The 26,577-nt window shown below is 51.9% G+C and overlaps 1 protein-coding gene across 8 annotated transcripts in view; it reads right to left on the bottom strand.

Moving 5' to 3' along the window:
• Positions 1–5,922: 5,922 nt before the first annotated feature.
• The window catches only part of DCTN1 (dynactin subunit 1), a 31,001-nt gene continuing 10,346 nt past the window's right edge, over positions 5,923–26,577 (bottom strand). Inside the window, exons 1-32 of one of the 8 annotated variants that reach the window (XM_019442193.2) lie at positions 24,435–24,617; positions 22,511–22,756; positions 22,177–22,255; positions 21,942–21,976; positions 21,219–21,239; positions 18,861–18,878; positions 17,458–17,478; positions 16,019–16,210; positions 15,472–15,669; positions 15,118–15,322; positions 14,963–15,041; positions 14,682–14,841; positions 14,468–14,572; positions 14,102–14,293; positions 13,897–14,013; positions 13,515–13,667; positions 12,758–12,918; positions 12,486–12,654; positions 12,140–12,208; positions 11,837–11,899; positions 11,572–11,721; positions 11,247–11,408; positions 11,032–11,163; positions 10,686–10,811; positions 10,289–10,431; positions 9,834–10,000; positions 8,402–8,416; positions 8,059–8,192; positions 7,757–7,943; positions 7,420–7,499; positions 6,821–6,910; positions 5,923–6,423 (exon numbers count right to left, since the gene is read on the bottom strand). In XM_019442193.2, the coding sequence (XP_019297738.1) occupies positions 6,286–6,423; positions 6,821–6,910; positions 7,420–7,499; positions 7,757–7,943; positions 8,059–8,192; positions 8,402–8,416; positions 9,834–10,000; positions 10,289–10,431; positions 10,686–10,811; positions 11,032–11,163; positions 11,247–11,408; positions 11,572–11,721; positions 11,837–11,899; positions 12,140–12,208; positions 12,486–12,654; positions 12,758–12,918; positions 13,515–13,667; positions 13,897–14,013; positions 14,102–14,293; positions 14,468–14,572; positions 14,682–14,841; positions 14,963–15,041; positions 15,118–15,322; positions 15,472–15,669; positions 16,019–16,210; positions 17,458–17,478; positions 18,861–18,878; positions 21,219–21,239; positions 21,942–21,976; positions 22,177–22,255; positions 22,511–22,756; positions 24,435–24,467 (3,840 nt within the window). In that variant the 5' untranslated portion in view covers positions 24,468–24,617 and the 3' untranslated portion in view covers positions 5,923–6,285. Of the gene's footprint in view, positions 6,424–6,820; positions 6,911–7,419; positions 7,500–7,756; positions 7,944–8,058; positions 8,193–8,401; positions 8,417–9,833; positions 10,001–10,288; positions 10,432–10,685; positions 10,812–11,031; positions 11,164–11,246; positions 11,409–11,571; positions 11,722–11,836; positions 11,900–12,139; positions 12,209–12,485; positions 12,655–12,757; positions 12,919–13,514; positions 13,668–13,896; positions 14,014–14,101; positions 14,294–14,467; positions 14,573–14,681; positions 14,842–14,962; positions 15,042–15,117; positions 15,323–15,471; positions 15,670–16,018; positions 16,211–17,457; positions 17,479–18,860; positions 19,285–21,218; positions 21,240–21,941; positions 21,977–22,176; positions 22,256–22,510; positions 22,757–24,434; positions 24,618–26,577 lie in introns of those variants that run through there. The other 7 variants (XM_019442232.2, XM_019442213.2, XM_019442203.2 and 4 more) reach the window with 7 other exon arrangements.

Below are 26,577 nucleotides of genomic sequence, written 5' to 3' on the forward strand. Positions count from 1 at the left end.
TACCATTGCAAGCTGGTTTATGTAATTTGGTATCATACTTGTTATGTTACTTGCTATGTATCTGCTGTCTCCTGCTCACTAACAAGGCGAGAATAGTGGGACTTACCATACCTGTGGCTTACTGTGAACGGCTCAGCAGCCCAGGGAGAAGTGACTCGAATGCCTATAAAATTCTCCACCTTCTAAATTCAAATTTTTTCAGTCATCTCAGACCCTCACATACCTCTTTGTGAAGTCCTATTTAGCAATTTCAGGAGACAAAAAATCTCTGCATTTCTTTCTCCCCTAAGCCAATTCTCTGAAAGTGGACAGAATGACCTGAGTGCTTATAAATCCAGAATTTGGGCAGGAATAGGGATGGAGAAAGTTAACCTTTCTTGGCGCTGCTCTGTATCCTTCTTTATCCTGCTGCATCCGCTGCATCCAGTGCTGACCGCAGCTCCATCACCTTCTTGTACATTCACATGTCCCTTCCTATGGTAAAAGGTGGCATCAATGGCATCTCCACTATCCTCTGTCGGTTGAAAAGCACATCATCTTTGGCCAGTAGGTATGGCTTGGTTGAAGGAAGTTCAAGGGGCTTCTCAGTTATATTCTACGGAAGTGTTTGTTTTCTTGTAGCTCCATCCTGTTGTCACACGTGAAGCAAAGCTTCACTTGGTATTGGCCCCATTGTCCAATCAAAAGTCATGGGTTTGGAGTTTCTAACCTAACCTGTGGAGCAGAGAGTTCGAAAGCACTCAGCTCATGATCAATACCCACGTTGCCATACTGCCTGGGTATCTGGTCCCTTTCTGTAAACATTTTTTGGTCAATCTTGCAGTTCTTCAGTAGAAATATGTTACAGCATCATTTATAAAGTTGAAGGGCCATAGCTCCAGCTAATTGACAGGCTTCCCAAAGCGAAGGCTCTACTACCCAACACCTAGAGAACCTCAAAAGCGGTTACCATCCCACCACTTTTCCTTCCCTCTGCCCCTTTCCGTGTACAGTGCTGTGAGGAGGTTGTTCCTTCTCAGATGAATGGGGCCCATCAGTTTGGTTAATTAAAGGACAATCTGAAGATTGTCTGTTAGGGTGAGGGTGGGGTTGGAAGATATAATTTCTTAGCACTTACTTGGATGCCCTTATGGACTAAATGTGTTCCTCAAAATCCATGCTGATATCTAATCCTTAATGTGACAGTATTTGGAGGTAGGGTCTGTGGGAGGTGATTAGGTCATGAGTGTGGAGCATCATGAATAGGACTAGTGCCCTCCTAAGAGGCCACAGAGTTTACTTACTTTCTGCCATGTAAGGGTCTGAGAAGTCAGCTGCCTGCAACCAGAAGAGCACCTTCTCCAGAACCTCATTCTGCTGGCACCCTGATCTCAGACTCCCAGCCTCCAGAACTGAGAGAGATCAATGTTTGTTGCCAATAAACCATCCCATCCATGGTATTTTGCTCCAGCAGCCCAGGGGAAGACTGAGGCTAGCAATCTGAATGGAGGAAATCCTTATATTTAGCTTCAACGTCTATTCTCTCTTGACTCTGCTTCTTTATCTCTTCCTAACTTTGGGTCCATTTTGTTTTCATTGTACTCCCCTTCCGGCAGCTCTATGCTTGCAGAGCCATAGCAGGACATCTTTAAATTAACATTTTAAATAGAAAACAGGGGCACCTAGTTCGCTAAGTCAGTTGGGCATTCGGTTTTTGATTTCGTCTCAGGTCATGATCTTGCGGTTCATGAGATGGAGCCCCATGCTGGGCTCTGTGCTAACAGTGCGGAGCCTGCTTGGGATTCTGTCCCTCTCTTCCTCTCTCTTCCTGCCTCTTCCTGCCCCTCCCCCACTCACACATGCACGCTCGCTCTCTCACTCTCTCAAAAGAAAAAAAAGAGAAAAAACCCTAAAAGGAAACTCTCCACAATCATTAGTGACTAAGTACCGGGAACCTATGTTCTCAATCTTCCTCCATGTTATGTTGTTTGTGTTCTCAAGATGATAATACGTGTATAAATTGCTGACACATTAAAAATAAAGTTTAAAGTATATACATATAAAGCATATATTGGTGCAATAATGGTAATTGAGAACAAGGGACTCAAGAGACAACTATTTGTAGTGTGCTGTCTTTCCCTTGAACCTTACCCAAATACACATGCTGTAAAACAAAACATTTATGATACAATCAGGGAAATTTGAACACTGGATATTTGGTGAAGTACAGTTTTGGGGCACGATAATGGTATTGTAGTTTTTTTTTAAAAGAACTATCTTTTAGGGATACTAAAATACTTTGAAATGAAATGGTAAGATGATGCCTGGGGTTTGCTTCAAAACAATCTGGGGGGAAAGAAGAGTGAAGGAGTGTCGAGGAAATAAGAATGGTCATGAAATGGTGAATACAGGCAAATGGAGATTCATTATACCCTACGCTCTTCATTGAACGTTAAAATTCCCCATAATAAAAAGTAACAAAACAAAACACAGAGTGACAGACATATATTTACTCCGACACCAGTTATTTAAACAAGACAAATCCAGGTCTCACTCCCAAACTCCCCAGGCTTCCGGAGAGGAATGGAAGCCAAATGTCCCAGGCCACCCCTTTGAGCACCTCAGCAGTAACGGCCATCTGTCCCGGGGAGCAGCAGTACCAGTCTCAGCTTGCACATGTGGTAAAGATGAAAGAAGCCTGGATGAACGACATGTTTCTCAACATACATATTGGAGAGAACTACATGGATCACAACACCCACAGGAAGGTAGGAGGAACCCTCACCCTCAGGTCCCATGTTCTCCAGGTGCCCTGGGCCTACTTGACAGGGGTAAAGGTATTCCATCCTCTGAAGCTGCCCCAGTTGGGCACCTGGAGCTGTGGAGCACACGTGCTCTTGGTTCACTTTCAGCTCCAAGGCTGGGTAGGGCACAGTCAGCTCTGGGGCCTTGCACGTTTCCTAGGATTAGCCAGCAGAGACTCAAGTCTCCGTACTGCCTCCATTCCTGCTCCCCACTGTGGGGTAGCACAGAAAATGGGAACCAAGCGAGCAAATTCAAATTGGGGTGGGGAGGGAGAATGCCACAAACCTTTGATTCTCCTTCAGTCTTGGCCTGCTAAGAGTAGGAGGAAACAGTACCTGGACGGCAGAAAGTAAGATGGTAACAGACCATGAAAACAAGCTAAAAGCTGAGCACCAAGGACTGCCTATCCCTTGGGACCCAAAATATGATTATTTGTGTCATATGTATGTCTGAGGAACATGGCTACTTGTATTTCATTTATTCAGTTTCAGCCTCTCCCAAATATCCTTTTTTATTGAGTACCTGTGTCAAGCATGGTATCTCATTTAATCTTCCCCTAGAAATTACCTGTGGAAGGAACACCACCTGAGGAAGGTGTTATTAGCCTCAGTACAGATACAGAAACTGGAAACAAGAGCTTAAGCAACTTGCCCAAATTCACACAGCTTATAAGAGGAAGAGCTGGGATATGAGCCTTATTCTTACTTCACAAAGCTGCTATGTTGGGGAAATTGATGTTGACCCTAGGAATCTGCCCAAGAGCCCCAAAAAGAGAGGGGTTCCTAGGTGACAAAATTGAGACTGTTTATACCCTGCCCCTGCCAATCACCAGCCAGTCTGCCTGGTTCTCATGGCACAACTGGGAGTTGAGTGGATGCATCAAAGGAGGTTCTTCCCATGCTGTGCTCCATCCTTGGTACAGGGTGCCTCACTAGGCTTCTCTACCCCATCATCACATCCCAGTTTCCAGAAACCTCTTGGGCCCCATGAGGAGCTCCCATTACCATCTGTAGTGATGCTTGCATCAGCTTCCACGATTGAACACTGGGACACAGTGCACACATGCTGCTCTCTCCCCTTTCTTGCCACCATGCCCCAGTTTCTGCTCCCTCTATCCCACCAAGACTGCTCTGGTCAGCTCATCAGGCATCTGAGAATCAGGTGCTACTTTCCAGAATGCAGCCCACAGGACCTCTGAGCTGTATCAGAGCCTGCTGACTACCTCTCCTCCTTGGCCTTGTGACACTTCCTCTGGGGACCTTTCTCCAATGGATGCTCCCTTGAGCTCCACTGCAGGCTCTGTAACACTCAGGACTGCCCCGGGTTCTTGCCTCCCCCTGCCCTGGACACTCTCCTCGGGTGACTTGAGGCCTCACCTCATTTCCAGGCCTTCAGTTGCTTGCTCTGCCTTGACCAAGTCCTTTGGGCCAGTGCCTTTCTGCTCACCTCACTACTTCAGGACTTGGATGGCTGCAGGGCATGGGATCCGGCTTTCCTGGTGGCCAAGTAATGCAATCCCAGCAAGTGAGGGAGGGAAAACTTGGAGCAACAAAAGAAGACAGGAGGAAGAGGAGGTGAATCTGCTCTCCATCCTTCCATCAATCCCAATGGAATGTTCCAGCTGGGCACAGTGTTTCTCAACAGTCTATCCAGAGACGGTACACACAGGCAAGGGGTTAGCTGTGTCTTTGTGAAGCAGCGGCCAACTCCTAAAAACATACCTCATTTCTTTTTCTTCCCTGCCTAGCTTCCCTCAGTCCTCTTCCTCCATCTCAGTGCTTGGGGATTGCAGCTGCCTTAAGCACTAGCACTTCAGCTTTGCCTCCGGCTCGATTTTCTGAGGAACCTGAACTAAGACACTACACCTCATCCAAATCTCCAACCACCACTGACACAGCTCGTTCCCCTATCTGTATCTCCAACCTAGACTTCCCTAAGCTCCAGACCCAGCTGGCTCCAACTGCCAATGGCCATCTGCACTCGGGCATTCTCACAAGCACCTCAAACTCATTTTCAAAATGAAACTCACAGTTCTCTTCCCCAAATGTGTACTCTTCTCCTGTGTTTGGGGGGATGAAGAAATAAAAGACATCTTGTTGGAACTCTGTTTGTCTAAAGTGAGTGACAGATGGGTTAACTAACGATTACAATGGAAAGAGAGGCTTCCTGGCATAAAGCAGTGTTGCAGGTGCGTGTACTGGGGAAGAGAAGAAAGCCTGCCATGCACCAGGCACGGTGCTAGAAGCCCATGTGCATTATCTCATTTAGCCTTCACAGCAACCCTGTAAGGTATCATTCTTTCCATGCTGTGATTCAGAAACAGACTAAAGATTAGAAACCTTGCCAAGTAACAAAACAACTAAATCCAAGCACACCTGGAAAAAAAGTTCATAGTCTCTGCTCCGTCCAGAAGAGGAGCACCTAACAAGCAACAGGAATTGGGAGATTCCCTAAGGTGGCAATGTCAGAGTGGTCTTAATACACGAACAGGATGTCAGCTGAGGCGGGATGGGGGCAGGGAGGTGGAGCAGAGGGCAGGAGGGGGGCTAGCATTCTGAGCAGTGGAAAGGAGTCTGAGAGAGCACAGGGTGGCAAAGAAACTGTAGGGATTCACTAAGGCTAGACCACAAGGCACATGTGGACAAGTAGCCCCACAAGAGGATGGAGAGGTGGGCAGGACCCAAATCATAGACAGCCTATTCTAGTAGGTGTGCTATTCTAGTGAATTCAAATTTTATACTCTAGATACTTAGAGAAACTGTTTCAGGGTTTTATCTAAATTTTGCATTTTAGTTGGAAGAATCATTTCAGGATTTAAAGCAAGGAATAACATGGCCCAGTTTGCATCTGGAAAGGTCCCTCTGCCGTCAACAGGAACTGGTTGAGAGACACATGGAGGTTGGGTAGCTGAGCCTAAGTCCCAGCTCTCCTAACTGAAGATGAACTTAGGTGCCAAACCCTTGGTCCAGCCCTTTCCCCCTTGTTCACAGTAACTTATTGCACGTGAACATTCTATCGTTTGAGAGGCTGTGCCTCTCAAATTTGGCACAGCCAAAGCCTCCTCAGCATCCCTTCTTCTCCACTCCCACTCTGAGCTGAAAGGCCCAAGTCCCACTCCCAACAACACACAGAAAGCACTGAAGCAGAAGTTGCTTTAATCAAGGGGTGAAGTCCTCTATCAGGGGGACCTCACTGAACCTTTGGTGGTGGGGTCTCAGCCTACCCCCCACATGCCCTGAGGCCCCTCAGGAAGGAGGGAGCAGCTGAACAGCAAATTCTGGCAGAGGCCAGGGAATGGAAATAGGGGAACCCAAGTCGAGGGGCAGGAGCAGGGCACTGACTGGCAGAAGTGAAGCTGAGTAGGGCAGGAACAGCTGTACACACACGGTTCTACAATGGGGACTAACTGAGGTGGCTGTGCATCAGGCAGAGTGGCACCAGGAGGGCTGAGGGTAGAAGTGGATGGGGCAAGGGGTGGGTGTGGGAGAGGAGAAGGAGCACTTAGGAGATGAGGCGACCATGAAGCTGGTGCAGCTGCTCCTGGGTCAGCACCAGCCGGTGTCGCTGTCCAAGGCCAGCTGCGCACGAGAAGGTCACTTTGCCCATGTAGACGGTGTCGTCCTGCTGCTCCTCCTTGGCCTGGGAGTTGGCAAGGGGAAGAGGTCACCTGAGCTGTGTGCCACTCACAAGGCCTCTGAGCATGGAGACTAAGGCAGTCCCTGTGAGATAGGCTTTGAGGATCCTAAACTATGGTGACCACATATTTCAAATCAGAATTGAGGTACATAGTCTGACAAGGGAGTTTTGAGTCTCTCCTGGTGTCAAAAATCATAGATGTTTAACTGCTAAAATACTGAATTTCTGGAAGCACTGCAAGCACTCTTGAGTCCCTTATAAGTAAGACTTGGCCAGGCAACTCATGTTGTGTAGTTGTTGGACCTGAGACCCCAAAGCCCTCTTCATATTCTGGAGGAGAGGGGAAGGACCCGCGTGAACCCTCAATACTGCCCATCCTCCCCCCGATGCTCCCTCTTACCCTGAGGAAGGCTGATGAAGGGAAAGTGGCAAAGTCAGTGGGGACTGTGGCTCCAGGGCGCTGAGATACGGTCTCCTTAAGGACCTCATCCTGGCAAGGAGTGGAACAAGGGTTCATTGAGGGGACCCCCACAGGCTAGCCCAGTATCTCCCTGGCTTCACAGGGACACTAATATCAGGGGGCAGGGACCTGGTCCTCTCTGTCATCATACTTTTGCTCTCACCGCCAACCCCATCCAATATCCTTACTTTACAGATCCTTATCCTTTAAGGTCCAACTCAGATTCTACGGCCCCTGGGAAGCCATCCGCAACCATTCTACCCCACAGTGATCTCAGCACTGAAGAAGCTGCACCCAAACCACACACTCTTAAGATGATCCTAGCTCAACCCATTTTGTTGATGAGAATCTGTCTTCTGTCTGCACCGAGACAGTGAGCTTCCAAAGCAGGAACCCCACCTTGCCCTCTACCTCTTATCACAGGGCTGGGCTCAGAGGAAATATGGGAGTGCCTGTGGAAACAAATGTGCTAAGGATTCCACCAGGGAACACTATGAAGCAAACTCTGTAGACTGAGGAAAGGCAGGGTCTGAGCTAACCTTGAGTTTCTCGATGGTGTCACTTAAGGACTTGAGCTGAGCCACCTGCTCCAGGAGCTGGGCCGACGGGCTCTTGGCAGCTGTGGGGAGGGAAGGCTAGTGAGGCCCACCAAGGCCCAAGCAGGCAGCTGTACTGGATTAAGAGTCAGAAAGTGAAGATACTAGACCTTCTCATGGAGCAGGTACGTAATGGGTGAATCAAGCAAATTGAACACTGAGGCCAAAAAGCAATGCCAGGAAGAGCCTCTACAGTATGGCAGCTGCCTGGGTAGGGGTTACAGCCCTGGGGCAAAGGGAGGGGGTATATTATTAATCTCAGGGGTTGGTGGCTCCATACCAGGGCTGGTACGAGTGATATCTACTACGTGGGTGTGCGTGCTCAGTTGATTCAACGTCTCCAACAGCTGGCTGGTCTTACGATACAGTGCTCCAGCTGTTAGCTCACTATCAGGGCCCTCATGGGGTGAGAGCTTTGCCACATGCAGGGGGCGCAGGGCTGCTAAGGACGCCTTCATCTGGGCTCCCTGTGAAGGAAAGAAGAGGAATGGCAGTGAGAGGTGACAGAAGGCCCTGCCATCTATCATCAATGGGGCAGGGGGGGCTCCACCTGCACCCCAGTCCTCCTTGTGAACAACTCACCTTGAGGATGCTATTCTCATGCTGTAACTGGGAGATATGTAGCCTCATGGCAGAGATCTGCTGCAGCAGCAGGGGTGAATCCTTCACCAGCCCAGGGCCTGCAACAGACCCTGGAGCCTGCCCAGGGGTGCCTCCTGTGTGTACCAAGACAAATGCCATCAGCTCCAAGTGGAGAGGGCTGAAGATGGGCCCCATCTCCACTCAACCCCTCTCCTTATCCACTCCCACCTCCAGTCCTGCTTGCTCCCAAGGGGGGAGCCTTATCCTGCTCCCCCAGGCTGGTAACCCCCACCAGGGTGGGTTCCCACAGCCCCGGTAACCCCCCACCAGGGCGGGTCTCTACCTCGCTGCTGTTCTTCTGTGATCGGAATAGCCCATGGGGGAGCAGGAAGAGAGGAGAGAGGAGTTAGACAATTTGGGGCTAAGGGGTCACACCAGAGGAATGCTGGTCACAACCTACAGGGAAACCCTAATCACTCCTCCTCTAATAAGACCCTGCCTCTGCCCTCTGCATCTGGGGTATGAGCAAATACGTGTGAAGGAAAGATAAGAAAGAGGAATAAGGCCATGAGACAGGGTGCAGAGCATAAGGAAGAACAGCAGTGGGGGTGTGCGTGGAGGAAGCACTTGGGGCATGTGGCGTTCCAGCCTCCCTGCCTCATATTCCATCTCCAAGAAGGGCAGAGGGGATGCTCCCAAGACCCTGAGATGTCTGCACCCTAGTTTCCCACAGCAGCAAAGCTGAAGTTGAAGAAGCAGCCACATTCCTGCTCCTTGGGTTCCCCACTGTTCTGAGGCAAAAGACACTCTTTTTGGTGGGAAATTTTGTAAGTCTGAACCGGTATGTTTAAAAAGCCTGTGCCAAAACAACACAACTTGGTAACTTCTGGAGACCCCTTCCCCAAAGAACAGGAGCCCACTGTACCACAGGAGTCCAAAGTCAACAAGGTACTTGGTCACCTCCCAAGATCAAGAGGCACCAGTGAGGGGGGCTTTGATGAGAACAAGACCTTGGGTGAGGCCAGGTGACAAGACAGGCATAGCAGGGGAGCGCTAGAGATCTTGAGGGCTTTAGGGCAAGAAGTCTGTCTTCTGGAGGTAAGAAACTGAAAAACTATAGAGCAGATGAGAACTAACATGGCAGTAGCCACCTCCATGATCCAGGAAAACTGGGGAGCCTGGGCCCAATAACCAGAAAAACTCCAGGTAAGGAGCCCTGACCACACTGGAGACCAGGCAGAGGTCAGTACACAAGCCCCAAGTGGGAGAAGTCAGCAAGGGGACAGACAACCACACCATGGAGTAAAGCCATGTGAATTCAGTAGGGGGAAATGCAAAGTGTAAGCAGAGGAGCAATCGAGTGCAGGAACCAGGCATGGCTGGATACGGCAGCAGAGTCAGCCCAATCTGCTGCAGGCTGATGACCCTCTGGGATATAGGGCTGGGACAGAAAGGCCAGACTGCAGGTCCAAAAGGGACATATGCTACAGTCTAACTGTTATGGTAATTCTGAGGTCCACTGACAAGTTGGTAATGGCCCACCTTGATCAGGGCTAGGGGAGCGGCGGGGGGGGGGGGGGGGGGGGGTGGAAACCTCTGCACATATCTTCAGGAGAAGTAAAAACTTGGTGAAAAACTGCCAGAGTGAAACTGGGCGAGCACATTCCTGGCTGAACGTCCAGTAAGAGACGGGTAGAAGTCAAACTGAGGCCAAGGACAGGAGGGAGGCCATTCAATCTCCTCTGCACCAATGGTGCCTGTCCCACTGCACTCACCACCAGCAATGCCAGAGACCAGGGTAGCAATACCCGAGGGAGGGGGCCCCCGGAGCCCCTCAATCGTGCGCTTCGACTGGCTGTTCAGCCGCTGCTTTAGCTCTGCCTTCTCTGCCTCTAGCTGGTCAATGTCAGCCTGGAGTGCATCCATCGTCTCCTCAAACTCTCTGTGAAAAAGAAATCCGGGCTTAGGCAATGCCCTTTCCCCAGAGCCCCGTCCCCATTTCTCAGTCCAGACAGGTCCTTGGAGCAGCCCTGCTGGTGAGGAGCCAGGAGCAGCACATGATATGACTGGGGTGACACAATGGTGTTGGCAGTGGGGAAAGGAGATGGCATCCGCTCCCCTGGGGAGAGTCTCACTCTGATAGGGCCTGGATAGGGGGATGAGTTAGGAGGGAGACTGGCTGGCAGAGTGGAGGGGTGGAATAAGCAAGGGCCCAGGGAAGGTGCCTGACTTCTCCTTCTTCCGCAGCAGTGCCTGGGTCTCCTCCAGGCGAGTCTGGACTTTCTCGATGCGCTCATCTGCATCCTTGGCAGCACTGTCCAGCTTCTTCTCCAAGAGGCTTAGCCGCACGTTGGCCTCACTTAGTTCCTCCCCCTGGCGAAGGTCAGAGTGTCCAGTTCCCTTACACCCTCCTTTACATCCTCCCAGGGCCCCCAGGGACCTGTGACAGAGCACGAACCAGAAAGCTCCTAAAGGCCCACAGCTGTTCCCCACACTGATACAGGCGCCACTTCTCCCCTCGACCCTCAACCGGTCTCAGCCCCAGGAGATCCCCAACACTCAGTGCTGACCTGTACCTCAGCATACTTCCCAGTCCCCTAGCTCCTGAGCCTACCCTACACCCTCACCTTGATTTTGAGTGACTTCTTCAACTCCTTGATAACTGTCTCTCTATCTTCAAGCTTCAAGCCCAGGCCTTCAGCATCAGTGATCTCTGCACGAAGGGCTGCAGCCCGCAGCTCAACTGGGGGAGGCTAGGGGTCAAGCGAGAGCAGAGGCAGGGGTAGTGAGAGGAGGTCACCAACATTCTCCTTCCAGAGAGAGCTGGGCACAGGGAAAACCTTGCCTTCTAAGCAGGGCGGTGCCCTCTGGATTCCCCGCTCCCGCCTCCCAGTCCTTCCACAACCAGCAGCAGCTCTGCCAAGTCCTGTTCCCCTGAGCCCCCGAAGCCCCTCTACAGAGCTCCCCACCCACCTTGCTGGGGGGCCGCTCTGCATCATACTCTCCCTCCTGCATGGCCGTGGCCAGTTTGTTCATGGTACTGATGAGGATGTTGCTCGACTGGCGCAGACACTCATAGGGGCTGCTGGAGGGGGTACCGTAGATCTACAGGAGCCGAGGGCAGTAGTGAAAATCTCACACTGGCCATATCACTCCCCCACCATGTCTGCCCTGCCGTCCAGGCCTACCTGCTCGCTTGCTTTGAAAGCCAGCTCCTCCAGGGCAGCCACAGGCAGTCCCTCGTTCTCTGCCAGTGGGGCAATGAGCTGGGCGGCAGCAGCTGCCACCTCCTGCAGCACAGCCACCACCCACGTCAAGTGTTTCCTGCAGTCTAGGAGTGTGTCGGACACCTGTGCAACAGCCCAGAGTCAGGAGCCCACCCGGAGTCCAGCACCACAGTTCCCAGTTACCTTAAAACCATTCTTGTTCCCTGACCAGATCCAGATCTTGACACTCTAAGCCCTTCCTGGTTCTATTCAGCTTCCTTTCCTTCCCCCCATCGCTGCCCTAAACCTGTGGTCCAAAGGCCAGTGCAGCTGGGATCCCAGGAGCATCTGTCCCTGGCATTCGCCTTCGGATCTTCTTGCAGAACTGGCGGATGTCACTACATGATGTTTCCAGGTCCCGGAGCAGGAGGGCAATATCTGAAGCCTCCTGTCCACCCTACTCAGAGAATATGAAACGGACGGGGAACCAAGTCAGCATTAGGGCTGGAGGTGAGGAGGCAGGGGTTAACAAGGAGGAGGAGGAGGTCCAAGAGATCAAACTGTGCTCTCACCTGCAAGAAGGCACGCAGCCGTCCCACCTCTACGCTCATGCAGTCAAGGGCACTCTGGGTGAACTGTAAGGATAGATGCATGTGGTTGTCAGCCCCCAACAGGAGCCCTTCTGCACCATCACCATCCATCTCTAAGAAGTCCCCACCCTCCACTGACCCCCATAAAGATGTTCGTTCTCTGGCTTCCCTGATCTGACCTTGTTCCAGTCTTATGTGACACCTCTTGAGGGCCAGATCTCTTGATCTGATGTCCTCCATTTCTGATATCTACAGGGGGCTCAACCACTGGCCCAGAACCTTTACCTTAATGTGGTCAGCCAGCTGCATGGTACTGTCCTCGGGCTGTTCAGCAAGATGGATACTGTACAGATGCTGAGGGGAAATGACAGAGCAACAGGCAATCTTTAGGTCTTGGAAGGACGGAGAATTCTTCCCAAACTGTAAATGGAGCCCCAGTCATCATGGGACTCCAGAGGTACAGGAGAATCTGAAACCCCCAGGGAACTGGATCCTCAGGCAAGCTCCTCTAAGAGCAAGTCAAGCCATAGGCAGCCAGCTGGGGACAGACAACCTTGGCTATGCTGCCAACAGCCCTACCAGGAAAAACCTTCCCTCCCTCCTATGCCAAGCCTGAACTCTTGCCCCAGACCTGGTAGTACTTGATGGCCTTAGTGAGAGGCTCTACGTTGACAGTCTCATCCAGCTGATCCTTGTGTAGCAGCTCAATGAGGAAATCCAAGGAGCGCTCGTGGGCACTCATCTCAGGGTAGAGGCTGCCAACCTTCTTATACACGTCCACATTGCACTGAGAGAGGGCGCTAGAGACCAGAGAAGGGTCCTCTGAGGCCAAGGCCTGCCAGGCAATGTCGGTTCTATCCAATCTCAGCCTGCGGCCCTAGAGTGGGGCCAGGGATCACTTACTGCTCATAGCGGTGGAGTGTGGCCTGCAATAGACTCAGTGAGTACACCAGCCCAGCAGCAAAGCTGAGCTGCTCCCCTGCAGCTCCTCGGAGCCCAGGCCTCTCTGAACAGTTTTCGCTTAGTTCAAACTTCTCCTGGGCCTGCTTCCGGATCAGCTCTGCCTGTGGGAAGAAGCACCAGGGACCTGGGGCTCAGAGAAGAGGATAGAGAACACAGACTCGGGAATACAGGACACAAAACTGAGCAACTACGTCGGGAGCATGGACACACGTGGAGGAGAAAAGCAGAAACGGCTCTTAGATAGTCAGGGAGTCTCACACAGGGAAAAGATAATGATGTGATTACTGGTGGTTATGAGGATTTGGAATGTGGAGCCAGTGGGCCCAAGCTCTTTCCTGCCTTAAAGCTACTGCTGCTCCTGCTACCCTTTTACCTGAATTCTATCCTGACAATTATTCCCCCACTAGTTCCTAGTCATCTTCTGGGTCTCAGTTCAAATGTTACTCCTTCAGTGACACCACCCCATCTAAATCAGAGCCCAGACCATGCTCTCTCAAAGAAGCTACCTCCTCATCAAAACCCACCATCTGTAATACACATTCCTCTGTGACTTTGTTGACTATATTCCTCCACTACATCATAAACTCTTTATGAGCAGGGATGCTGGCTGCTATCTTCGCTCAGCATCCTCAATGCCCGTCACACAGCAAGTTCAACAGATTCCTGTTGAACATGTGATTAGACTGATTGGCCATACCTTGCAAATGAGACGAGGCATGAGCAGCAGCACCAGGACACAGTCATGGTCCCCACCTGGCCGAAGGAAGCTGTCTGGCATGAAGGCTGTAAGCAGGGACATGTGACGGTTGGCCTGGGCCACCTCCATCTGCCTCAATTCCATCTCAATTGCCTGTGAGGTGGACAGGGAAGCAGGCTCTCAGCCAGGCTGGAAAGAGTCTCAGAGCCACCATGCTTTGCTCCACCAGGTCCCCTGTTTCAGGAGTCTTCCAAACCACCACACAAAGCACCCCCTCCTCCAGCAACCTGAAGTCCAGAACCCCACTCCAGATCAGCCTACGGCCACACCCAGGCTGGATGCCCCAACACTCCCCACTCTCTGGTCTATCCATTTTCTTGACCTTGGCATGAGCCTTAGTCTCAGCAAACTTGATTTTAAAGTCAAAAGTCTCCGGGGGTGGCTGCTGCTGCCTCTCCACAGATGCTTCTTGCTGGTTTGTCAGTTCCCGATTCACATCCTGGGGGCAGAGACAGACAATGAGGCACAGCTGGGGCAGGAGGGAGCCCTGGGCAATCATGAGTGGACAGCAGGGGGTACGGAGGCACCTGAAGGTGGGCGGTCAGCTGGCGGTACTTCTTGATGGTTTGCTGGTAGTCTGCAACAGTCTCCTGGGCTGCTTCTACACGCTTCTGGGCCTCCCGAACCCTCGCGCCCGCCATGTCCAGCTGCTCCCGCAGCTCCAGTTCTGTCTCGCGCGCATTCTCCTGCAGCTCATCATTCATCTCATTCATCGCTTCCTGGAAGGTGCCAAGGCAGTAGAGGCAAAGGAAAAGCAGAGTCAGAGTAGAAGGTCAGGGTGGGGCCACTCACCGCACACCCTGCTCAAAGGGGTCATGTGTCAGTCCCTCTTTCAGCAAGCGTCTTCCAAACACCCTCCATCGGGGTGGGAAATCTGGGGTCTGTTCTCTTACCAAGTCCCCCACGGTCTCTCTCAACTCTCGCACTTTCTCTTCTAGATTCAAGTTCCGGTCTGTTAGCATCTCCACCATCTCCTCAGCACCCAGAGCAGCATCCACCTGTGTTACATGGAGGGAACAGAGAAAAGGGCTGCTGAAAGGTGCCTAGAAAAAAGAGGCACCAACCTTGGAGAGGGGTCCTCTGGGCCAGAGGCTGGGGTCCCCAGACCTGCTCCTTGAGCTCATCGATGGTGCTCTCCGCCTGGCTCAGCTCTTCCTGCAGACGCTCCCGCTGTTGCCTCACAACTTCCAGCTCTTGGTTCTTCTTTTCCATGAGCTTCTGGAGTTTCACATGCTCCTGCTTCTCCGAGGAAGAAAGATCCCGCATCCTATGGGGAAGCAGGGAGGGAGAAGGGAGAAAGTGTGTGTCCACATCACTGGCAATGGGCGCTATGATACGTTTGGGGACAGGAGAGTGAGCTCCGGAGCCAAGCAGGGAGGGGATCCTACCTCACCAGGGCATCCTTTAGGCGGGCATTCTGCTCCTCGAGCTGCTTGAGCTGATAACTGGACGCTGCCCCATCTGAGCCTGGGGAAGACCATTAACACTTTCAGACATAGTTCTAACCCCACCATTTGGCCCCCAGCAGCTCCTGGCCCCTTACCCTTCTCTTCAATCTCAGCCTTGAGGATCTCTAAGTCAGTGGTGAGCTCATCCACACGTTCTTTCAATGCTTCCACCTCCTGCTGCAGGGACTCAGCCCGCTCTTCAGCCATCTCCTTGTCCAGAGTGGCCATCTCGATGGCATCAGCAGTGTCAGCCATCTCCTCCATGTAACGTTCCTTCGCCTCCAGTGCCTCTTTGGCTTCCTAAGGAGGAGTGGAGGTTGGTGGGAGTGCAAGCAGAGAGATGCCTCATGTGCCCCTTCTCACTGGATGTTCTAGGCTCTGGCCCAGTTACTGGTACAGTGGCTTGGGTCCCAAGCTCCCCAGCCAGCCCCTTTCACCCCAAGTCCCACCTTCCGCGCCTCCTTGAGGCGTCGTTGCAGGTCCGCCTGCTGCTCCTGCATTTTGCTCTTCCATTCCTGCACCTGCTCCAGCTGGATCTTATGTTTCTCCAGCTCTTTTAGCTTTGCCTTGTCTTCTGCCCGTTTCAACCGCAGGGTCTCCAGTTTCTCCTCCAGATCCCGTACCTGGGCCCTCAGCCCCTCCTCCTCCTACAAAGGAGAAACCCCTCAGTGAGTGCACAGCCTCCCCCTCCTCCCACCAAGGTTGAGCTGGAGCAAAGGGACAAGACTGTATGCAAACACCATTCTAGAGCCCCAGGGTCAAAAGCAAGTGGCATATAAACATCTGAGAAAAGACCAATGCATAAGGGGCAAGTGTGGAAGAAGGAGAGAAAGAAAGGGTAGCCAAATCAATGACAGGCTAACCATATGCTATGTCCCCACCCTGCTGATCCAAATTCTGGGTCTCCCCCAACCCTGGAAAATTTCCAAGATCCTTCCCAGGGTCATAGGCCCCCTCTGTATCTTGGTTCTTGTTCACTCCAACCCTAGTCCTTACCTTGGAGGGGGAAGGCAATGGGGGTGCTGCTCCAGGAGAGGTGAGAGCCGGTGTGGGGATGATGGGTGCTGCCAGGGGAGTCTGAGCTGGGGTGCTGGGCTCACTGCTGCTCAGCTCACCTGCTGATGCTGAGCCAGAGGGGCCCAGGGAGCTACTGGCCCCAGCCACCCCAGTACTGGCTGGGCGGGTGGGCTATTCAGAGAGGGCAGGGGCAGACCAGAAAAAGAACAGGGGTGGTGAGAGACAGAATATGAGAATATGTCAAGGAAAGGAGACAGAGAAGGAAAAAGACAGTGAGAGAGAATATCAAAGCACAGTGAGAACAGAGAAGGAAAGTGAAGGAGAGAGGAAAAATGACAAAGTCAGAAATGGTGACAAAGGACGGGGGAGGCACAGGAGGCAGGCAGAGGGGAGAGGGAGGAAGTGATAGAAGAAGACATAAGATTATAATGCTCCTCCCTTGGCACTGACCCCACATTCCTCCCAGCTCTGGCACTACCCACTTACAGCAGAATCCCTTACTCCCCAGACCTCCCCTCTATGACCCAGTTGTGATCATTCTGGCAATTTCCAAACGCTCCCAGTCCTATCATTGCTCTGGGCCTGTACCCTCTTCCCCCAGGAAGAAAAAGTACCCCAATGTCATTCCCAGAGCAAAAGAACAAACTGGAGTTTGTTCTCTAACTTCCATGTTCCCAGAGAATTCTGGGCTAGGAGTGCAGGTACCAAGCTCTGTATCCCACTCTTTGGAAGTTGAGCTGATTCTCCCTCCCTTGGTCTACTTTAGGGGACCCTGCAGGTAAAAGGGCCAGACTGAAAGTTGTACTCCTAGGCTCCCCCTTGAAACACGGTCAGTACAGCCAACCTTCTGTCATCTCCCTCCCCCCAAGACAGAGGGGCTCTAATCAGGCAGTATCTACCCAGGCCCTGTGGGGCTGAGGCAGAGGAGCTCTCTGAAGCCCCAGGCCCTGGAGCAGACAGGCCTGTCCAGTGCTCTCCCTTGAAGTACTGAGCCCTGAAGCATTCCTGGTGGGCTGACATTCAGAGACCACATGCTACCCACAGACACCCCCAGCTCCTTATCCCCTGACGTTGACACTGCCAAGTTCTTTACCTTTTTTCCAACTTCTACCCCCATTCATGCATCAAAACTGGTCAAAATGCCCTTTTTGAAGAAAGCCAGCCCTGATTAACCACAACCACTCTCATATCTCTTTTGCATTCAGGCTACTGGCCCATACACTCTCCTGAGAAGTCATTTTTGCAGGAGAGGCCTGTCACTACCCTCAGTCCCCTCACTCCTCTGAAAAAGAGAACCCAGGATGCACCGTGACCAACTTCTACTTGCTCATACACATGCCCACACACATGCACATGCCTGAAATGTGTGTCTACACTCAGCAGTGGCTTGTACAGAGGCTTTTTTTTTTTTTTCTCACCTTGGGCCGCCGAGTTGTGGTCTGGACAGGCAACAGGAGCCAGAGGAGAAGTAGTCAGGAAAGAAAGGATAATGGCAGAAAGACAGACAGCAGAAGGGACAGCAATGAGAGCAGAAGAAGTACCAGGAATGGGGCTACAGTTAGCTGCTTACCCACTCCCATCCCCACCCCGTCCTTTTTTCCCCTCCAGTGAATTACCTTGTTCCCACGCCAAGAACTCGGAACTCCTGTTCCCCCATTGGCTCCGTGTCCCACTTATGCCCAACCCTTGCAGACCTCACCCCTTTGAACACCCTGGATATCCCAGAAATCCCCGTCTCCTAGGCTAAGCCACAGGAGACCAAAGGCAGCAGCTGGTAGAGGTCCCCAGAGATTAGTCCTTCTGGCACTCCAGCCCAGAGCCAGAGGCCCCACCCACCCACCACTCCCAAGGACTTTCCCAGGTCAGCCCTTTCCTTTAAGTGCTAGACTCTACAGAAGACTCCCTAGAAATACTGTGTGACCAGAGTGATGCTAGAAGTCCAGAAGTGAGGGATACGACCCCAGCAGAGGGGATCAGGCCCCTAAGGCAGCCATCCTCTCTACCCTACCCCATTCCCCAGGGCCAGATCCTGCAGCAGTCTCCATCCCCAGGGCAGAGGGCTCAGGTGACAGAACCATGAATACTGCATTAACCAGAAGCCCAGAGCTCAGCAAAGTAACCCCACCCAGCTGCAAGAAAGGACATGGAGGTGGGCAGCAGCATAAATAAACTACTGCCCTAAACTAAAACACATGATTAATCTTGACTCCCAAATTATGTTCTTGCTACCCAGAGTCTCATAGCTCCAGCAAAGATAGATTTGGCCTAGACCCTGCTTCTAGGAGACGTTGAGTCCAAGGAGACCAACGCCCACCCCTCCTACCCTGAGTTTAGCCTCCATAGCTGAGGGTCAAAAACCTCCAGGGTCCCCATCCCACCCTGGGAAAGCCCCTTAATACACACCCTGGTGGGGGAGGGATGCTGGGAGTACAACCAAGAGGCATCCTAGCAAAGGATAAGGGTGAGGTAGTCCTGCTAAAGACATGAAGACATAGGGACCTGCTTCCCAAATCCTCTCGCAGGAAACTCCCAGAGGCAGTTTGCAGCAAAAGCTGCCTGAACCCCACGGTTGTGAGGCTACTGGGTACAAGGCCCAGAACACACTCAGTCAGAGGCCAAATCAGGCAGAGCAGGGAGCAAATTTCCAGCGTGTGGGGCATGGCAGTGACATACACCTCTCCCTGCCCCCCACCTTCAACCCCACCCTCCTCCCCCAACCAGGTAGACAGATGAAGTCAATCAGCCCCCACCCCCACCCCAGCAGCCTGCTGCCACCATCGCCCTGGCAACCCGGCAGCAGGACCAGAGCAAGCAAGAGTACCTTTCGGGCTGTCGGTGCCTGTCTCATCATTGCAGAAAACCAAAGAAAGCCAGGAGAGGAAAGAGAAGGAGGGACAGAGGAGGATGGACAAACACACAGAGGAAGGACAGACGAAGGGAGGGAGGGAAAAAGACCGAACAGAGGGAAAGGCGGCGGAGACAGGAGATTAGTGCATCAAATCCCAACAATGCAGCCTCAGCTTCTCTGCCGGACTGCTTCCCAGCCTGCAAATGGCTGTGGCTCAGACGCAGAAGCCCCCACAGGTGCGCAGTGGGTCAGCCTGGCTCCGGCAGGCACCGGAGAGGCGCCAGGCCCAGTTCACCAGCTAAGGCTGATGGCAGCCTCAGTGGCCGCAGCACCGGCTCCACCTGACGTCATGCACCCACCCTCCTCTGATCCGTGGGGGTGGAGCCACTGCTCCACGGTCACCTAGCAACCGCCAGGCTCTGCTGGCTCCTCCTCCCCCACATGACTGGATAAAGTCCTGCGCAGAACCCGCCCTGCTTCTTCTTCCAAAGAACAGGTTCTGATTCTTCCCTCCCCATCCCTCCCCCACCCCATCCCCAAGAGTCTGCTCCAAGAAACTGGGCTAGGGGCCATCCCAGAAATGGTACTCTCTGGGGCCAGGGCATGACTGGGCAGGGACATGGAGCCTCATTGCTCCCTCAGCCTCTTTCATATACTTCCCTCTGCCCACAGCCCATCAACTCCACTTGTCTTTTACACACACAAGACAACGCCCTTACCCAGAACACCCCTCCTGTGACAGCATCTGCTCTGAGGGGCAACAATGACACTAAGAAACCCTGGGGAATATTCAGCAGTAGCTCTAATGACAGTTTGGCTCCTATCCCAACCCTCCCCTGGTTGAAGGGGGATTAAAGCCTGTCTCTAAAGGCCTTCCAGAAGGGAGTGGACACCTTTTAGAGACATCTGGGTTCTCTTCTGCCCTCCCCTTCAAAGTTCCTTTGTTTTTGGTTCAAGTGCTAGCTCTCCATTCCCCACAGGGTGAGAGCAGGGCCCTGGGCTAAGTGGTCTGCTATGAGAGGACCACTGGAGAGGAAGATCTGGCTACGGACTTGACTATTTGACTGGCACGTCGCACCAGGAGCAAAGAAGGCCCCGCATCCCAGCACAGGCAGTCTATGCTGGGCTTTGCCACATTTCCCCAGGCAGCTGCCAAAACCCCAGCATTCAGACATGACTCAGGCCCCGCCCAGGTCAGGTCAGCCTGTGATGAGAACTCCTCCAACGATATCAGACTGCAGGTCCATGCTCTTCTCTATTCAGGGGCCTGAGGCAAGATGGGAGCCCCAACAGGAGACAAAAACCAAGGGAAGAAGCCACTGTTCTATGACCTTGTAACTGGTCCAGCATCCTTTACAGCATGATTTTCCTTCTCACATCTCCACTCCCACCTGAGCCAGGACCTCAGAGCAAGTACCAGTATGTGGTCTCTTCCGTGGCAAGACTCCAAAATGAGGACCCACTAACAACCAGGAATTGAAAAGATGTTTTCCTCTCCCCACCCACTGCCCCGATCCAGTAGGTCTCCATGCAGGTCATAAGGGCCTGAGACCATTGGCGACAAGGAAATCACAGAACCATACATACAGCACAGTACATACAGGTCAGACAGGCACAAGCACGTCAGAGATAGCCCGGGCACAAGCCCAAGGCAGGGGCTGGTGTGAGGAAGTGGTCATGGCAGCGACTTAGGAGTTCAAAAGAGTCTGGGGGTGGCACAGTTGAGCCCCATTCAGTGATGGCTGATGAAAGTCTGCAAGGGCTGGGCCTCAAGCACACCACCAGAGGAAGGAAGAGGCAGGGAAAGACTAGTGGAGCAGTGTGAGGGTGGGCATCCACGGCAGTGCCCACCCAGAGGGAGGCACATGGACTATCAGGCTTTCCAACTCAGGACTGTTCTCCCTGGCCTCCCGCCTCCTTGCCCAATCATCTCACCTGGTACTTTCACCTAGCCTCCCAGTGTTTCCTCCCACTGCCCCCAAACTTGAGCTGAAAACCCAGTAATGTAGTCCAGTAAATGCTGTATTCCATGCTGCTGCTTTACATTCACAGTCAAATGTTTGGAGTGTCTGATGAGAAGTCCTAAGGCAGTGGGGAGAGGGGCAAATAGGTGCAGAAATCATCTCTAATGAGTGCCATCTGAGCCTGGTACTGAGCCTGATGTCCCTGCATCCCTCAAAGGAACTCTGAAAGCCAAGGCTGCCATTTCCTCTGGCCATCCCAGCCCCAAGGTCACACACACATGCATGCAGCAGCCCAAGGACATGCAGGACAGCTGGGGAGGAGGCTCATGGCCCTCACCCACCCAGTCACAAATAGTAAACACACCACCTTCTTAGGCTTCAGTCCCCGCTGCATGAGGAGTAGGAAAGGGCAGAGTTAGAGAACAAACGCCACAGTGTGACTAGCTGGCCAGACATCCTGGGTGTAGGTGTTAAGACCAACTCAGGTACACACAGGTAAAGGGGGAAGTCAGGTCACTGCCAAGTCCTGGTAAGTGAGATGAGGGGTCCCTCAAGGATCAGATTCCAGGCTGTCCACACCCTAGCCCAGAGAAAGTGGAGAATCTGAATCCCCACCCTCATATACCCTGCGCAGAGCAGTGCAGGAGAATTAGAACAGGCCCTCTGCATACAGCCTAAAATAGGCAGCAGTAGGCACAGCTCCTTACCATTCGTTTGCAAATAGGAGGACTCCTTCTTCCTCTAGTTCTCACCTTACCCCTACCCTCTGTCCTTTTAGAGCCTGGCAGCCTTGGGTACCATAAGGCAGGAAGTTGGCAACAACACTACTAGGGTCAGACCTATCTTCCCTATCACTCCTAGCCTCGGCCCCTTTTGACTCTAAACATCTGGGCCCTAACAGTTTTTCCATGCTACCACCTTTACCCCTAAAGCAGCAGCTCATACCCAGAAAGCTTCCAGGGAGGTTGGAGACTGGAAGGCTAACTCCGTTTACTCACCTACTATTTCTATCTATCTAGCATTAGTCTCCCTCCTCTCTTTCTCCTTCCCCTCTTTCTATTACTCCCCACTCCTACCCCCAACCACTCACCAGTTTGCTGGTCTTCGCAGCTGAGTCAGTTCCCTCTGTAGGAAGCAAACAGAAACAAAGCATGTGTTTGTATATGGGGGTAGGGGCAGAGATCATTGTGGTGGGGTAGAAGAGATATAACAAGGGAGTATGGTGGGGATGGAGAAATCTCAGGATCCACTGTGGCCCTGTATTCTGGGAAGAAGTCCTGAGGACTCCTGGATGTGAAAAAGCAATTTAACTGGGTGGCTGTTACCTCTTTTGAGGACCTTTGAGGCAGAAGAATCAGGTGTCTCTGGGGAAGTAGTATCTGCTCCATCTTCAAATACCTGGATCTGAGGCCACAGAACAAACTCAATATAGCCAGATCAGCGATGGCTGCAATATGGGCCCCTCTCCCGACCCCAAGTGAGCCTGGGGTACAGGGCAACTTCCATAAGGATGGATCTCTAATTTTCCCTCCCCCACTACCTCCCATTCTCTCAACCAGAGACTTACACTCATGCCCAGAAAAAGGGAGCACCAACACAAAAGCCACCCAAGCAACAGAGTATGTACACATGCATACACCCAGAGCAGGGTGTAAGTACCTGGGATTGGCGCACAAAGATACCATGCCCTTCATCACAAGTGAAGTACTTCCTGCCTTGGACAGTTCCATCATTCTTGCCCTTTGCTTCGTCCAGGATCACGCCTACCCATTTGCCAGTGGCAAAGAGTGTGGCTCCAACATAGGCCACAGTGCCTCGATGGCCTTTTCCAATCACCTCTACACGGGAGCCCACTCGCAAAGGTCGGGCGCTTGCCTCGGCACTCATTCTGCTGCCACTGGGCGTCTGAAAGAAAGACACATGCAAATATATGCAGTTAAAGGCCTCACATCAAGGATATCATCCTAATGCATCCTAAGTAAGGTCTGGACAAGATCCTGGACTGAAAAAGGACAAGAAGTCACTTTCCTGAACCCCATTCTCAGGGTGAAGTGGACCCCAAATTCCCTTTTGAAAAATACCAGTGATATGTTCTAAGACTTCTCCAAACTCCTCTGGAATCTGCCAGAATTTTTAGGAGTTTATATTTAAATTTTATAACAAATCAGAACTCAATGACAGATCTGTGAATGTCACCACATGGCTTCTTTCTCAGGAGCACTGCCCCCAAGCAGGAGAGTAAAGCTCAAGCTAATAACTCAGTTTAGACCAGGCTCTCCAAGCCCAATACCCTGACTCAGGTGCCTAAGTTGGGAAGACAGGTGATTCATGGGTTACTCCCACACAGAATCCTGTTCCACTCCCCACTGTTGTCTGTGTTCCCTGTGGTCAAACAGCTCTTAGGTCTCTCACTCTCAAAGGCACACAACTGTGCCTCCCTCCAGCCCTGACTCCCAGCCCCCACCCCATCCACACACCCACCATGACATTCCTAGATACTTCACCACAGCCCATTCAACCTTTTAATTCCCTTCTCCCTGGCCCAAGCCATGCCCTATCAACTCTACCCCAAGCTCAGGAGATCCTTTCCCCAGCTATGTTGCTACAAAAAGAAAAACAAAGGCCAGGTAAATCAGATATCTTAGATCTGACCTGCACTGTCTCCCAGACTCTGCCAGTGGTCCAAATGGATAGCTTATTATCCCGTGGATGGACAAGGCAAAGGAATAGACTAAACATTGTCCTTCAGAAGTTCTCAGCTTCTGACACACCCGTGATGACAGGACACAACATGAAATTAGGTCCCAAAGAGGCCCATGGTTTAAAAGAAAATCACACCTAAGCCATTTTTAGCAACAGCAGCTCCATGAACCAAGGGCCTTGCAGCAAACAGATGAATGAGGCATGAGAAAGTGACTCCCTGGTCCTAAAGATTCCACAGGGCTCCCCTTGATGCTCCCACTTGGCTTCAGAAGGGAGCTCTGCCAGAGTCTGTCACTCCCTGAATCCCTTCCCCAAAGAGCTCATCTAGGAAGATAAGGATATAGTTCCCAGGGGCTTTAGGACCCCAAATCACACCTAGCACAGCAGAGTGGCTCTCATGGATCTGACGATAAAAAGAACTGACAGTGACATCAGGGCTAGCCCCACACTCAAGAGACTCCCCCAACCTCCCAATCCTAACAAGCCTCTCAGATCCAGGTGGACACAATAGTGGGTACAGATTCAATCTCAACCAGAAGAAAGAAAAAGCAAGTGACAAACAACAAAGCAGTTCTAAAGAAAGGCGTCACTGTAAGGCCATTCCAACCCACCAACCCCATTCAGAGCCCCAAGATAGTCCAATCCCCTCAGGAACCTCTGGCCAGAGGTCCAATTAAGAGTCAAAGGTCAGGCCTTGCCACTCCCCACTGAGGGCCCAACTCTGGGAGGGGAGGCCTGTCCAGCCTAGCACCATCACTCCCTGCTGCGAGTGGCCCCAGTCTAGCTCCAGCCTGTCTCCCCAGCCCCCACAGCTGTGTCCACAGGCACCCAGGCCTTCTCGAGCAGCCCTCCCAGGGCCATCCCAATAAGGACCACTTACCCGGCTGTACATATGCCTCTTGCTCTGGGCCATGCTGCTCACCCGGCCTCTACCCCCTCCCCCAGTGGGCCAAAGACAGAGAGAAAAGGCAGAAACCTAGACAGGAGGGTCAGGGCTCCAGGCCCTCATGGACAGACACAGAAGCCGTCAGGCACGGCCCTCCCCAGTCCATGGACCTCACTCGGTGGCCTACCGGGGTAGGGGTGGGGGCAGAGATGGGGGTTGAGGAGCAAGTCCTCTCTGCTGCCTGATGATTCCTGAACCCAGAGACACCGAATCCTGCTTGCCAGCTGATGAGTCTCACTCTGCGCTAGTGCTGCTCTAGACTTGTCAGGAACCGTGCTTGCATCTGGGTCCTAGTGCCCCCCTGCTTCACCTGGCCCAGACAAGCAGGGCAGGGACTAAGGGGCTAGGCCCACACCACGGAACCTCAGCAGTCACCTCTAGAGTAAACTGGGAGCACAGCCCTGGTGGGTCCTCCTAGTCTTCACCCCTCAGCATCACTGACACCCCCCCCCCAACACCTCCCCCTACAATGTGCCTCAGCAGGACCACAAGCATCAAGTGACACTTCAAAAAGATCAGCTACCAGCAGGCCTCCACACAGCCAAAATAAGGGTCTCTTACTCGCTATCTGGAGCTCTTCTCTCTCCCTCCTTTTTCTAAACTCTGAACTCAGGACCCAAACCCATATAATTATAGAGTCTGGATTTCAATCTCACACTGGGCCAAAGGAGCCAGGCCCTGCCCACTACCCAGCAAAGGAAGGGCAGTAATGGAGATAATTTCATACATACAGAAAAGCAAGTCAAGTACCTCAGTCCTCCCCACACTGAAAAAGGTTACCATACCCTTCCTCCCTTCTGATCATTATAAAGGGACACGCTTGAACTCTAAGACTATCAGGTTCAACTGGATGAGTAAGAGCTGAGAGTTCCACATGCCCCCTACAGCACAAGGCCCAATCTACCTCAACTACCTGCCCCTTACACTCTTGGCCTTGCTTTCTAGGCATCTCCTTAACAGAAAAAAATGAGATGTTTATTTTCTATAGTTCACAAAATTTCTTTAATAAGCATGTATTACTTTTATAATTGAAAATGTTTAATTTAACAAGATTAAGTATTCCAGTGAGAAGTCTCCAGAGGGCTATGTCATAATACCACTTCATTCATTTACCCATCTAACATGGCCTAGGAACCGACAAACCAGAGTCTCCGCCCCTAAGCACTCAAGGCTGGTCTGGGGTCTGCCCTATATAGCTCCACTATGTGCAGAGTGGATCTAGATTCCCTGGGCCTAGGGATACTTGTCTTCTCTGCACTGGTCTTCACAGGCCGAACAGAATCTTCCTCCACTCCACCCTCTTTCTAAGGCAGGCCAAAAAGCCCAAAAGTAGAATGACAGTCAACAGTTAGATATATGGCCCCAAAACACCTCTTCACATCTTCAATCCTGGCCAGACCCCCATAGGAAACCATTTCTTTCCTCCCCTGCAAAATTTCCATGTTTGCCCTCTTCTTCCCTAGTCACATTTACCCAGGTAGGCAGAGCCATGCAGCTCCTTGCAGCCTGGACTTCGCATGTTCAGAGCACTTTACAGCCTACAGAGCACCGTAAAAAACACAAGTTTTAGTACCATGGTTAAGAGTACTTTTCTAGACTCAAGCTGCTTATGTCCAATTCTTGGCTTTACCCCCTGGGAACTGCATAAACTTGGTCCAGTTACTTAACATCTCTGTGTTTCAATTTCCTTATCTGTCATTTGGGAGCAAAGAACAAATCTCAGAGAGCTGTTGTGAGGATTAGCCAAGATAATCCATGTAAAACATTTAAGGCATTGCCTGGCATTTAGTAAGTACTCAACAAAAGTCAGCTAATAACAATGTTGTTATCCTCATATTTGTAAATCACAGTAACTCCACAGAAAGGCAGGCCTGGGACAGTGCTAACGAGGAAACTGAGGCTTAGAGAGCTAAGTAACTTCCCTAAAGTTACACACAAGGTGAGGAATGGAGCCAAAACTGGAACCAAAGCCTGAACTGGAACCCTCTGCACTTTCCACTAGCCTCACTGTTTACCACATGTATCTCTAGGCTTCTTCCAAGGGCGTGCTCCTCCTCTAGACCATACTGTCTTCCAA

This window comes from Panthera pardus, unplaced genomic scaffold (assembly GCF_024362965.1).
Source record: "Panthera pardus isolate Hobbes unplaced genomic scaffold, ASM2436296v1 HiC_scaffold_25, whole genome shotgun sequence".
Taxonomy (NCBI): Eukaryota; Metazoa; Chordata; class Mammalia; order Carnivora; family Felidae; genus Panthera; species Panthera pardus.